Source organism: Myotis nattereri, assembly GCF_964212035.1.
Source record: "Myotis nattereri genome assembly, chromosome: 5".
NCBI lineage: Eukaryota > Metazoa > Chordata > Mammalia > Chiroptera > Vespertilionidae > Myotis > Myotis nattereri.
Window position 1 is genome coordinate 26,173,988 of NC_138080.1, and position 12,975 is coordinate 26,186,962.

The 12,975-nt window shown below is 61.0% G+C and overlaps 2 protein-coding genes across 3 annotated transcripts; one reads left to right on the plus strand and one right to left on the minus strand.

The window, feature by feature from the left end:
• Window positions 1-163: 163 nt before the first annotated feature.
• ZGLP1 (zinc finger GATA like protein 1) lies at window positions 164-2,782 on the plus strand. The gene is made up of 6 exons (XM_081090900.1): window positions 164-283; window positions 525-899; window positions 1,501-1,574; window positions 1,926-2,019; window positions 2,172-2,297; window positions 2,443-2,782. The coding sequence occupies exons 1-6, from the start codon at window positions 171-173 to the stop codon at window positions 2,528-2,530; spliced, it is 870 nt and encodes a 289-aa protein (XP_080947026.1). The 5' UTR covers window positions 164-170; the 3' UTR covers window positions 2,531-2,782.
• Window positions 2,783-5,347: 2,565 nt separating this feature from the next.
• On the minus strand, window positions 5,348-12,396 carry ICAM5 (intercellular adhesion molecule 5). 2 transcript variants are annotated; one of them, XM_081091162.1, is made up of 11 exons: window positions 12,003-12,396; window positions 10,820-11,089; window positions 10,325-10,645; window positions 9,808-10,095; window positions 9,263-9,517; window positions 8,888-9,136; window positions 7,935-8,177; window positions 7,568-7,846; window positions 7,249-7,488; window positions 6,395-6,661; window positions 5,348-5,594 (listed from the first exon to the last, which is right to left on the minus strand). In XM_081091162.1, exons 1-11 carry the CDS (start codon window positions 12,082-12,084, stop codon window positions 5,497-5,499), a joined length of 2,592 nt encoding a protein of 863 aa, XP_080947288.1. In that variant the 5' UTR covers window positions 12,085-12,396; the 3' UTR covers window positions 5,348-5,496. The 2 variants fall into 2 exon arrangements, with proteins under 2 accessions (XP_080947288.1, XP_080947287.1); XM_081091161.1 differs by having other exon boundaries at window positions 5,348-5,771.
• Window positions 12,397-12,975: the final 579 nt, after the last annotated feature.

Consider the following 12,975-nt stretch of genomic DNA (forward strand, 5'->3'; position numbering starts at 1 on the left):
CCGGCAGCGCCCCGCCCCCAGCTGGGGCTCATTGACCCCTGCTGCAGCGCCGCACACGCACCCGGCGCCTCACCCAGGTGGCGCTCATCCGTGGGCCGCGGGGCGGGGCGAGATCGGGGAGGGGGCTGGGCGGGGGCATGATGGAGGCCGAGCCAGCGCCAGACCTCTCCATGATGCTGCTGCGAGAACTACTGGCGCCATCATGTCTGGACCCCGAGCCGCTCCCCGGACCCCCCGCCCAACAGGCGCCGAGGACCCCAAGATGCCTCAGACCCAGTAGCAGGTGCGTGAAGGAGCCGCCCTTTCTCCCAAATGGGCCCAGTGGCCAAGGGGTCATGACCCTGGTTCGGTTCCCGGGGTTATTCAGGAGCCACCGTGTTAGTTCCTGGTACTTACAAAGCAGAGGCTCTGATCCCCAGGGATACGTGGGGTCCCGTGTCGCCAGGGGCCATGCAGTTGCCCTCGCTGAGGCCTGTGTAGGGCTGCCCAGGAAGGGGGGTGACCACACTGCCCCTTGTCCCCAGTGCCTTCTGGACTACACGTCAGGACTCCGTCACCAGCCTGCACCTCCTCCGAGAGACAGCAGCGGGGCTGGCGGAGCCCCCTGCCCAGGACACCCCGGCCCGGGGCCCCTGCTGGGAGCGGAAGGCCCTGGGGGTTTTGGATCCTCCGCCCCTGGCCGGGGATCCCAGGGCCATGCTGACCCCAACTGGTCAGCGAGGACGCAGCCTGGTGCCTCCTGAGATTTCCGCAGCCCCTCCAGCCCCACCTCGGAGGAGGCCCCGGAAGCAGTCAAACCCGCGCCAGGGCGCCGAGAAAGTGGACCCTCGGTTCGCGGGAGTGACCCTGAGGTTTCAGATAAAGCCGGATTCCAGCCTTCAGATTATCCGCAGCTACAGGTGGGAACGGCCGGGGAGTGAGGGCGCCCTTTATGCAGCCAATGGCAATGATAGGGACAGGGCCTGTGGGGACGCGCTCCAGGCATGGACTGTGCCAGGCCCGGCCTGCTGCCATGGCCGGTCATAGCCCAGGCCGAGCCTGGGCTCCTCTCTACGAGACCGGCCTGGCCATGCTGAAGGCGGCTGCTGCCATTACTTTTTCCAATAATAACAACAGCTGCCGTTTGTCAGGAGCAGCAGTTAAGAGGCGACATGCAGCACTTGATGTATGTGGGTTCATTGAAGCCTTGTAAAGCCCATTTTACAGGTTCGGAAACTGAAGCACAGAGGGGGACATCACTTTTCCAGGGTCACACAGCAAGGGCAGAGAGAAATGGGGTTTCAACCTGATAGGATGGTCCCAAGCGAGCTATCTCTTCAAATTATTATTATTATTATTATTATTATTATTATTATTCCTAATGAGGGACAAAGCCAGGCCTTTCAGACATCAGGTGCCGCATGAGGGATGCCTGATATCTTCGTAGTAAATCTTTATTTTGGGAGGCTTTCTGGGACAGGATTCAGATCCCCCAATACTGACGCCTTGTCTGTCCCCCAGCCTGGCCAGCAGCAGCCGCTCTCAGGCTCCCCCTACAGGCCCCGAGGCCAACCCAGGAGGCAGCGAGGCCCTGGGTGAGTCCTGGAGACATGAGAGCTATAAATAGGGGGGGGGGGGGGGCGCCTTCTATCTTCCCTGTCTTACTCCCTACCCTGCTTCCCCATTTAGACCCATCCAGGATGAGTCTCAGTGCCCCCTTCACTCTGCTGAGTCACCCCCACCCCCGGCTTCCTCCTCTGCCAAGCTGTGCCATCTGTCTCCCTTCCTGACTTTCCCTTTGTCTTAGATATGGCAATACCCGGGGACGGGCCCAGAGCCCGGCTGGGCCTTCACAGGGATCCTCCCAGATTTCCCCACCCCACGCGAGCCTCCTGAGCCTGGACGCTTGGCCTCTGACTCCTGCCCTTTGGCCTCTGCCTTTCCAGAGCCCAGGCGCTGTGCTTCTTGCAGGACTCAGAGAACCCCACTCTGGAGAGATGCCGAAGATGGGACACCTCTCTGCAATGCCTGTGGCATCAGGTCTGCAGACTGGAGGAGGGAGTTGGGGTAGGGTCTCCCGTCAGCCTGTGCTTGGCTGGCATGGGGTATTGGGAAGGGGAAGTGGTTTCCCTGTGGTGGTTTCTGTGTCCCTGGTGCATCCTGAATGTTGGATTTTTGTGCCCCCATCCCAGGTACAAGAAGTATGGCACCCGGTGCGCCAGCTGCTGGCTGGTGCCCAGGAAGAATGTGGAGCCCAAGAAGTTATGTGGCAGATGTGGGATGTTCCTGGGCCCCAACCAAGGCCCACCCCAGGAAGGGTAAGCCCTTCCTCACCCGGCCGAGCCTGTCCTGCCTCCGTTTCTCTAGGGGGAGATTGGGAAGAAGCCCTCCTAAGAGGAATGAGGGGAAAGCTTGGGTCTTGAGGGCTCCAGCCTGCCTTGCCTCTGCCCTCTCCCCATTCAGGGACCCCAGGCAGAAGATCCAGGCCTCAGGCCCTAGAGCCCCTGTCTCAGAGGTTCACTGGCCTCTTCCTTGGCCCCTGCTTGGCTGAGCTCCCCCTCAGGAAGTGTTCGCAGTAGGAACTCGTGCTGTTTGTGAATAGAATGGACAATAAAGAGCAGAACTCCTTGCCGAAACCGGTTTGGCTCAGTGGATAGAGCGTTGGCCTGCGGACTGAAAGGTCCCAGGTTCGATTCCTGTCAAGGGCATGTACCTGGGTTGCGGGCACATCCCCAGTAGGAGATGTGCAGGAGGCAGCTGATCGATGTTTCTCTCTCATCGATGTTTCTAACTCTCTATCTCTCTCCCTTCCTCTCTGTAAAAAATCAATAAAATATATTTAAAAAAAAAAAAAAAGAGCAGAACTCCTCAGAGAAGCAGTACTGTGACTTCGGGGATCCCACCTCGTGTGCCCTCACCTGCCACTCTCCCAGTCCCAGAATGTGGGTTTGTAAGAACACACATAATCATATATGTAAAGGCACCAGCCCCCCATAGAGGATTAGCCACATGCATCACAACGTCCACACAGGGAAAGAGCACCACACACAGAGACAACACAGACAAAAGACAGACACACACAAGACACATGCATCCACACACACACGACACACATATAGAGACAGACTACACACGAGATTGAAAGATACATGGGTTGACAGACACATGTCCAGATACACGATAAACACACATGTCCATAGACACACAAAAGATACACATATACAGTACAGACACACATGTCAACAGACACACACACACACAGATGACACACTGGTACACAGTGATACAGACACAGTGGGCCCTTTGCCTGTCAGCTCCACCCCTGCCTGCAGACTGTCTCCTATGGCATCCTTACAGGCACTAGTCCCTGCTGTGTCCCCCTCCCCCTCTTTCAAGATCGCTCTCACCCCTCCAAGAGGTGTCCCCAGTCTGAAGCCAAAAGCCATGTGGGAAAGCAAGCCCAGGGCAGAGTCAGCCCTGCCGCTGTCACCAGGGCACACTGACCGCCAGTGCTCACGTGGGGGGACGGGGGGGGGGGGGCTGGGAGTCCAGGATGGCGGGATGCAGGGAGGCAGAGGTGGTCCCTGCCTTGGGGGTGACTGAGGCTTGCCTGGCCACATGCCTCGGAAAGACAGGCCCATGCAAGACTCTCTTTGTCTCTCCTGGGTGGGCTTGTGCAGAAGGCTTGGGCCCACATTCAGCCCTGATACCCCTGACTCATTTGGTCTCACCCTTCCATGGTGCAGAACACCCTCCCCCGTGACTCCCGTAGCTGCCACCTTCTCTCTACTTGGGGAGGAGAGGCTCAGCCTTCAAAGAAGCCCCCTTGGCAGCCCTGTCTAAAACAGACCCCTCCCTCCCACCCGTGTCAGGCTCAACCTCAGCTCCTGGCTGGTCTCCTGCTGAGAACTTACCAGAATTTTCAGTGCTCTACTTCTCCAGGGTCATTTCTTTACATTCCTCTCCCCCATTGGACACTGGCTTTGAAGGTCCAGGGTTCCCACCCCAGTGTCCAGCACGGAGAACCTCTTCATGAATACATGAAGGTCTCAGACTGTGTATGTACAAACTCCAGGCTGCTTTGAGCCATTTAGTCAACATTTTTTGAGCAACTACTGTATGCTAGGCCCCAATGGAGACACTGAATAGAACAAAGATCCCTGCTCTAGTGCGGCCAATATTCTAGAGTGTCAGTCAATACTTAATTACATGACTAATAGAATGTCAGGTGCTACAGAGAAATAAAAGTATAGAAGGAGATAAGGAGTTGGGGGGGGGGGGTGCGGGTATCTTAGCCCTGGTTATCCGGAAGGCCTCTCTGGGGAGGTGACATTTGCATAGAGACCTTGGAATCAGGAACTAGCTATGGGATTATTTGGGGTGCGGACTCTCCGAGAAGATAGAATGGCAAGAGCAAAGGCCCTGTGGCAGGCAGAACTTTGTGGGGTTCAAGAAAGGTGGGTGGAGTGAAGAGAAGTGACGGAGGGAGGGAGGGAGGTCGGACAGCAGGAGCTGCACCACCTTGTGCCTTGTTGCCTTCTGGACTGGGCACCCTGCACTGGCTTGGCCTCTAGCGCCCCTGTTTCCTGCTCTCACCTTTGTGCATGAGATGTTTGCGTGGGCAGCTGATGAAGCTGGAGCTGCCCAGACCTGCTTCCTTCTCTGCATCCGTGTTCCTGCTTTTGAGACAGGAGGAGACTGAGGCGGCGGTGGGGGGTGGGGGTGGGGGGGTGGACGACCAGCTGTTCTCTCCTTATTCTGTGGGGAGTGAGGGGCACAGTGGTGTGCTGTGGGGTTGTGGCTGATACCCTGTGTGTACTGAACCATGATGGGCCAGATCCAAAGGCAGGTTGGGGGTAAACTGAGGCACTGAATGAAGGCAGCATTGAGAGTGGGACAGGGACATCCTGGGGGCTGACACCATAGCTGCAGCCACTGCCTTCCTTTACTATCCAGACGAGGCCTCAGGGCAGGGTCCCCACACCCAGACCTCTGAGTGGGCAGCTCCATCCGTCGTGGGAAGGCAGCCTCAGCTCTGTCCAGAACCAGGCCTGGGAGGCCCCTAGCTCCTGCCCCCAAGAGTTAGTTCAATCGGAGGGCAGTTCTAGGCCAAGGAATAAGCAGCAGGGAGAGGGAAGGAGTGTGGTCCCCAGCCTGGCTCAGGGGTCCGGTGAGAACAGGAAATGGGCAATGGAGAGAAGTTCCAGGTCGCACCATGCAAAGATGTCTTGAACTGCACCCAATACATAGTAGGCCCTCAAAATCAAAACAGGTTTTTTTTTGGTGTTTTTTTTTTCAAAACAGTTTTATGAATGAATACCCTATGGGCTGCTTCCACATCATGGAGACCACCCACACAGACCCAGAGTCCTTTATAAAAACTTTATTGGGAGGGTTAGAAAATGGGAGTGACATCCTGGAGTTGAATACATAAATAAATGAATAAATAGAACAATAAATAAGCCCCCGTATGTGTCTGGGGGGCATCCCCCGGCCTGCGGGGAGAGGGTAGTGGGCTCACGCTGATGTCAGCTGGATGGAGAAGACCTCGCCCCCCGCAGGCGTCTCTGCGGTACCATCAGGTTCTGTTCCACCTTGGGCGCTGTCATTTCCACCTGTGCCACCACCCGCACCGTTGAGACAGACAGCCTCGCCCGAGCTCTCGGCCTCCTGCACGTTATACTCGCCCTTCTTGCAGGCGGTGGACTGCACGTAGAAGGCCAGGCCAGCCCCTGCGGCCAGCAGCGCTGCGCCCCCCACCGCACCGCCCACGGCGACCCACAGCCACGGACCTGCGGGGTGGAGCCCCTCAAAGAGGGTGGACGAGCTTGGGATTCCCCCCACCCTGACGAGATGCCAAGCCTGAGCCATCCCCAGTGCTGGTGCGACCCATGACCCACGTCACATGCCACCCAGCACATGGGGTTATAAGCCTCTGGCTGAGCAGAGATCCCCAGAAATCAACTCCCCTCACCCCCAAAACGATGAGGGTGGGGTGGGGGGAACCGTGTCATTCCTCTATCTCAGAAAGAACCAAGTCTCAGAGTGACACGAAGTGGGGGAAGGGATCTGGTCATGGCGCCCACTCCCATCCCCTGCCCTTGGCCCCTCTCCAGATCCTCTCCTGTACAGCCACACAGTGGAGGGTGCATTGGACCAAGTCTCCACCAGGCAGAAAACCTCCCCCCAAGTTACTAAGCCCCTCCCCCCAGCAGTCACAGCCCTGGAGGGCTCCTCCCGCGAAGTTCATTCAGCTCCCCCTCCCTCCACCTCACACCCCCAACCAGCCATTAGAGCCTCTCACGAAAGGTTGCCCCTGACTTCTACCCTGGCCTCCTCCAATCTCATCCGTGGGGACTGACCCGGAGGTCCGGTGTCCCAAGGCTCAGGCCACGCCCCCGCAGGTACCACTTACCAGTTACACGCACGGTGATGCGCCGCGCGTGGCGCCCATGCGCGTTGGTGGCCGCGCACTCGTACTCTCCTCCGTGGCTACCCAGGGCGCCGGCCACGCTCAGGGTGCTGTTGTTGCTGGACAGGCCGATGTTGAGCGCCCCTGGGGGGGCGCGCCAGCTGATCTGGGCGGGGGGCCAGGCCTCCGCGCGGCAGGTCAACGTGAAGTTCCCACCTGGCCGCACGCCTCCTGGAGGCGAGGCGGCCAGCTCGGCCACCACTGGTCGGTCTGCAGGGGACAGGAGGTTGGACTGGGGCTCAGCGCCAGCCCTGAGGATGACCAAGTTCCCTGCTTCAACCCACCACAGTCTGACACCACCCCTGCTCGGATGCACAGGTGAGGATCCTGCCTCCTATCAGAAACCCTACCCCCTACAGCAGCGGTTCTCAACCTGTGGGTCGCGACCCCCTTGGCGGTCGAACGACCCTTTCACAGGGGTCGCCTAAGACCATCCTGCATATCAGATATTTACATGACGATTCATAACAGTAGCAACATTACAGTTATGAAGTAGCAACGAAAATAATTTTATGGTTGGGTCACAACATGAGGAACTGTATTTAAAGGGCCAGAAGGTTGAGAACCACTGCCCTACAGTCTGGCTGTAGTCGGTACTGCTTCATTGAATGGAAGGAGGTAAGGGACCCAGGACTTGAGGGGGGCCAGGCTCCTGCTCCCTAGAGTTTTCATTGCTCCCAGCTCTGGGTCCCTTCCCTTGTCCCCGAGAGTGGGACTGGGAGGAGGTGCCCTGGAACTCCCTGCACAAGTCCCTGTCTGGGAACTGAGGGCCCTCTCTCTGTGCTGCCCCCACTCACATTCCACGCCCACGGTGATGGTCCGGGTGTCAGTGCCATGCGCATTGGTGGCTAAGCAGAGGTAGGTGCCCGCATCCTGTCGGGACACGTGTATCCGCTGAGGCCAGGGGCCACCCTCCCGGGAGCAGCTCACTTGTGGGGAGGGGCGGCCCAGGGCAGCGCAGGCCGGCCCCACAGCCTCGGCCCCTTCCAGCCACGTCTGGTGGCTCGGGCAGGTGGACTCATCCATTTTCGGAGGCGCTGCAAAGCAGCCACGGGGGCGTCAGGGAGGGACCACGTCGGGGCACACCCTCCTCCCACCCGCCTGGGCCCCGCTCACACTCCACGCTCACGGCCACCATCTTGACCATGGAGCCGTGCTGGTTGGTGGCATTGCAGGTGTAGATACCAGAGGCAGGTTCACTAGGGATGCTGGGAGCTCTGGGACTCGGGTCTGGAGGTGCCAGCGGCAACAGCACCCTCTCAGTGGTGCCCCTGGAGCCAACGCACTCCACCCGTGGCTGCGGCTTCCCATCAACCTCACAAGAAAACAGCCGTCCAGACCCTTCCACCCACGTCCAATTGCTGGGGCAGCTCAGCTCCTCAAAACTGGGGCCATCTGGGGAGCAGAGAGTCACGCAAGGACTGAAAGTCAGACCCGAGTTGCCCAAACATACCCTCCCTTGCCCCTTGCTGCCCCCGCTCACATTCCACCGTGATGGCCACAGTTTTGGCCGCAGAGCCTCGAGAATTGGTGGCTTCACACCGGTAGGTGCCTGCGTGCTCCCGGGCCACGTGCAGCAAGCCCTCGATGACCTCCGCCGCCCCAGAGCGCACACAGCTCACGGTGGGTGGCGGCACCCCATGTGCCACACAGCTCAGCGAGGCCTCTGTTCCTTCCAGCCACGTAATACGCTCTGGGCAGCTCACACTGTCCAGCGCTGGCGCGTCTGGAGGGGGGAGTGTTGTTGGGTTTGGGCATCGACCGAATGTCCCTAGACCAGGGGTGGGCAAACTTTTTGACTCGAGGGCCACAATGGGTTCTTAAACTGGACCGGAGGGCCGGAACAAAAGCATGGATGGAGTGTTTGTGTGAACTAATATAAATTCAAAGTAAACATCATTACATAAAAGGGTATGGTCTCTCTTTTTTTTTTTTTTTTAGTTTTATTCATTTCAAACGGGCCGGATCCGGCCCGCGGGCCGTAGTTTGCCCACGGCTGCCCTAGACCCTCTTTTCTGTTCCACGGCCACCACGTAGGGTTGGGCAGGCTATGCCCTCCCTGCACAGGGACGCTGAACCAAAGGGGTTTCACACCAGTCAAGCCATGCATTGTTTTGGGGCTTCATGAGCTATGAAGGGGCACCTTTTACTGATTCCTGCAAAGACCCTGCTCCAACCTTCAGCCTAAAAATTGTTAGATGGCTTGAAGCACACACTTTTCCGAGACTCCGCCCAAATGCCACGCCCACACACTCCTATGGACACGCCAACCCTTTCTCATGCAAGGTCTTCCCCTAATCCCAAACACCAGCCTCGTCCCTTCCCCAGAATCCGACCCAGAGGCATCCCTGAGACCTTGCTCCTGCTTGTCCCTGCAAGCTGGCCACCCCTAGACCCTGAGCATCAGAGAGATGCACCCTGGGCGCCCCCACTCACACTCCACTGTCAGCGTCACGTCCTTGACCGCCTCGCCCTGGACATTGGCCGCGGTGCACCGGTAAGTGCCGGCCAGTGCGCGAGTGATGGGACCCAGCAGGCCCAGCGCCAGCACCGCCCCGCCATCGGGCCGGGCGCAGTGCACGGAGGGCGCTGGGTTTCCGCGGGCCTCACAGCGCAGCGTCTGCTCCGGGCCCTCGGGCCACGTCCAGCTCCTGGGACAGTCCGAATCGTCCAGCCGGGGGGCGTCTGCGGGCAGGGATGTGGGGTAGAGAAGGCTCCACGTGGACCGTGGGAAAGGCTCCACTTCCACAAACGGCGGGGACTGGGCAGGCCCCTGGAGATCACCAGGGGGGAGGCGAGAGCTCAACTCACATAGGACTCGCAGTTCGGTGCTCTCTTTCTTGCTCAGGACCTCCCCGTCCACCTCGAGGGTGGCGTCACAGAAGAAGCTGCGTCTGTCATCGTTCGCAGTGGCGTTTAGCTGGAGCTGGACGGGCTGTCCCGGGGCTGCGGCCGGAACTCCGTCCAGAGTGACCAGAGCTCGGGCCCCAGCAGCGCAGGTCACTGTCACCGTCTCCCCCTCGGGGACGCTGGGCGCGCTCAGGGTCAGGAGGGGCGCGGGGAAGCCTAGGGGTGAAACATTCCCTCGGAGTCAACTGACCACACCCCTGATCGGCGGGAACTCTCGGTGGATACGGCGCCCCGCCCCTCGAACTGCTAAGGCCCCGCCCCTCCTCGTCCCGCCACTTGGCGGTGGTCAAGCCACAGCCCCGCCCAGCCGCTCAGACCCCGCCTCTCTCGTCACTCAGTTTGCCCCGCCCATTCGGATATGAAGACCCCACGCACTCTCTGTCCCGCCTTCGCGTTCCTCCGGCGCCGCCCCCAAGCCCGAGAGGCCCGGCCCCGCTCCCTCTTACTGTAGACGGTCACGTTCTCCCAGGTCTCGCGGCTCTCGCGCCCCAGGGTCACGCTGCAGGCCAGCTGCGTGGCGCCCTCCTGCTCTGCGCTCGCCGTGGCTGTGGCAGCGGCCCTGAGCGCGTCCCCCTCGAGGATGATGTCCGGATGCAGCCTCTGGGCCCCCAGCGCCAGGTAGACCCGGGCTTCCGAGGCTGGAAACAGCCCGTCCAGGGAGCAGCTCACGGGGCTTTCCGAGCCCACTTCCAAGAGCCGGGGGGCAGCGAGGCGCGGGGGCTCCGGAGACAGTGCTGGGAGTCCAAGAAGAGAGCTTGAACTTACGTGCTGAACACCCACCATGTGTGTACTAAGCGCTTTACGAGCACGATCTTATCCCGCTATCCTGGAGCCGGAGAGGAACAGGGCTTTCAGCTGGTGAGCGTTGGCGCGAGGATTAGAATTCGGACCTCTCTGCCTCCGAACTTCTCAAGCACTGGGCCAGCCCCTCTGCGTCCCCTTCACCTCCCCACACCCACTCACCGAAGGTTCGGAGCATTCTGGGGGCCGAACGGTTTTCAAACAACCCCAGGCCGTGGGGCCGCAGGTCCAGCTCGGCGCGGCACGAGAAATTGGCCCTATGGTCCTCCCTCCTCGCCAGCACTGCGGCCGTGAGCACCGCGCCCCGCGCTCGGGGCGACTCTCCGGAGAAGCTACGGCGGACCAGCTCCCGGGCGCCCCGCAGCAGGGTCACTGTGAGGCTCCCACGGGGCCCAGCGCCAGGGACCCTGCAGCTCAGGGTGAAGTTCTCGCCGACAGGCTGCCAGGCAGGCAGGGGCATCAGCTCTACACGATCAGGCCGCTCTGCAAGGGAGGCACCCAGGTTCTTGGAAACGTGTGGTGGTACCCAAGGGCCGAGAGGTGCGGGTTTGGGGATCCAGAAGAAGGGGCCTGAAGGGGAGGACCTCATGACCCAGGGGGCGGGGCCTGGGAGGGAGGGAAAGTAGTGGGGTTAGAGCGTGGCCGCTGAGAACTCACGAAAAGTACGAATGAGCCCACGAGCCTGCAGTGTGCGCCGCGCGCAGCGGAAGAAGCAGACCGGCTGGGTCTCTGGCTCTCGGATGTCCACCAGCTGACGCGCCAGCCAGCGCAAACCCCTCTGGGTCCCATTCCGGCGCAGCGAGGTCTCCAGGCCTCCGCGCTCGGGCCGCGGGCAGTTGGTGCTGCAATTCAGCCACAGCGATCCCCCGCGCTCCACGAGCGCCACGCGGGGCTGCAGGTCCGCCCAGAGAGGCTCCTGCGCGACCGCTGCCCGGAGAAATGCGGGCTCAGCCTGGGAACCCACTCTCTGGCATCTTAGCGCCCCTGGGCTGAGTCAGGCATTCCCGGGGAAGGAGCAGAGGCCGGAGACAGAGAACTCCAGTCCAGCGTCTTGCTCCGGCCTCAGGTTTGGAGGCGTGCTCCCAGGGCACAACCTATAGGGAGCCTCTGGGACATGGCAGCGGAGGGCCCTGGTCTGCAAGGTGCCAGCTGGGTGGTGGGAACGCATGGGAGGAGGGATGGGGGAAGGTGAGAGGGAGGATGGGATCTTCGCCATACCCAAGCACCCCTGGGAGGAGGGGACCCCAGGTGGGGGAAGGGGAACCACTGGTTCTCAGGGTTATCACGGAGAGAAGGGGAGACTGAGGTTGAGGGGAGGGCAAAGGAGAAATGAAGCTGAATCAAGGATGAGGGAGGACTGTAAACCCGGGTGAAGAACACGAAAGGAGGTCGCGGGGCTAGGCTCAAGAAAGGAACCGCGGAAACATCGAGGAACGCGGTTGCCAGGCCTAGGGCGGGAGGGAACAGAGCCTCTGAGTGATGGAGAGAGCGGGTCTTCGCGGGCCGCAAGTGGGTAAGATGCCAATCCGTGGACCATGGTGCATAGCAGAGCGTGCGGAGGTCCCCGGCGACACCGGGTCTCCGAGGTGCAAGGTTGGGTGCAGAAGAGAACCCAGGATCTCGAAGGGGGTATGGTAGAGATCTGGGCGAGCGAGGAGTCGAGAAGCTGTGTCTCCGGTGTGTGTTGGAAGGAGAGAGATATAAAGAAAGCCCGCGGCTCAAGGTGGGGGCAGAAGCGTGGGAGCGAGGCGAGGGCGGAGCCGGGAGGGGCATGTGGCCTCTTCTCCGGTCGGGAACTCCGCCCCCGCCCTGTCCACCCGGAGCCGGGACGGGCTCTTACCTGAGAGGCCGATGAGCCCCAGGCCCAGGGCAACCCAGAGACCGAGCAGCGCCCGGAGCAGCCCTGGCAAGGGCCCTGGCATCGCCGCCGCGGGGAAAGTACCGGAGGAGAGGGGAGCGCGAGCGCTGAGCTGAGCTCGAGGACAGCGCGGCGCGGCGGGTGGGGTGTGGAGGAGGCAGAGTTGCGCTCAGGGATTGGTTTAACGTTGGTAACTTGGTTTCCAAGGAGGGGGAGGCGGCAGAGGCGACGGGGAGGCGGGAGGGCGAGCGTGCGCCAGGCTCCCGGCCTCGGTGAAGGCGTGCGGGCAGGAGCTAGCGACCCCCGGGGTCTACGTGGAAGCCGGCCCCATCGCCCGGAGCCTTCTGGGGCGGCCTGGAGCTCTCGCGTCATCCCCGGAGGCGACGCGGAGGTCGGGGGAAATGCTGGATTGACCATCTCAACCCCCTGTTCCACCCCTAGTTTAGATGCTGTGAAAATGAGCTGGACTCCGAGCTCCGCCCCCATATTTTGCCCCTCCCACCAACGCCCCTTGGTGCCGGAATTGATTTACGGGCTAGGAGAGATTTGGGAAGCGCAGGACAAGGTGGGCACAGTTCTAGAGGCGGGTGTGGAATGCCTTCCTTCTTCTTTTGACCCCGTGGAGCTGAGGATGACAGCCAAGTCCCCAGTACCCCTCCGGCTGCGCCCCCGCAAGCGACAGAGGGGGCGGAGACCGAAGTGCTAGCGAGTCAGCAGCACGTGTTCGTGCGCAGCGGCGTTCGCGGGCGTCTAAATTAGGGTTGGCTCGGCTCCGGGTCTGTATTTACCCAGAGTGCAGCGGGCACGTGTCTACTCGGCGGCGTGTGCGAGCACGAGCTGCGGAAGAGCACCCCTGAATTCCCTTTCCGCGTGGCGGCCAGAGCCCTGGGCCGCAGGGCCGTGCCCGCAGCCGGTGCACACTCGGACTGTGTCCACGCGAGCCCAAGAGACCACC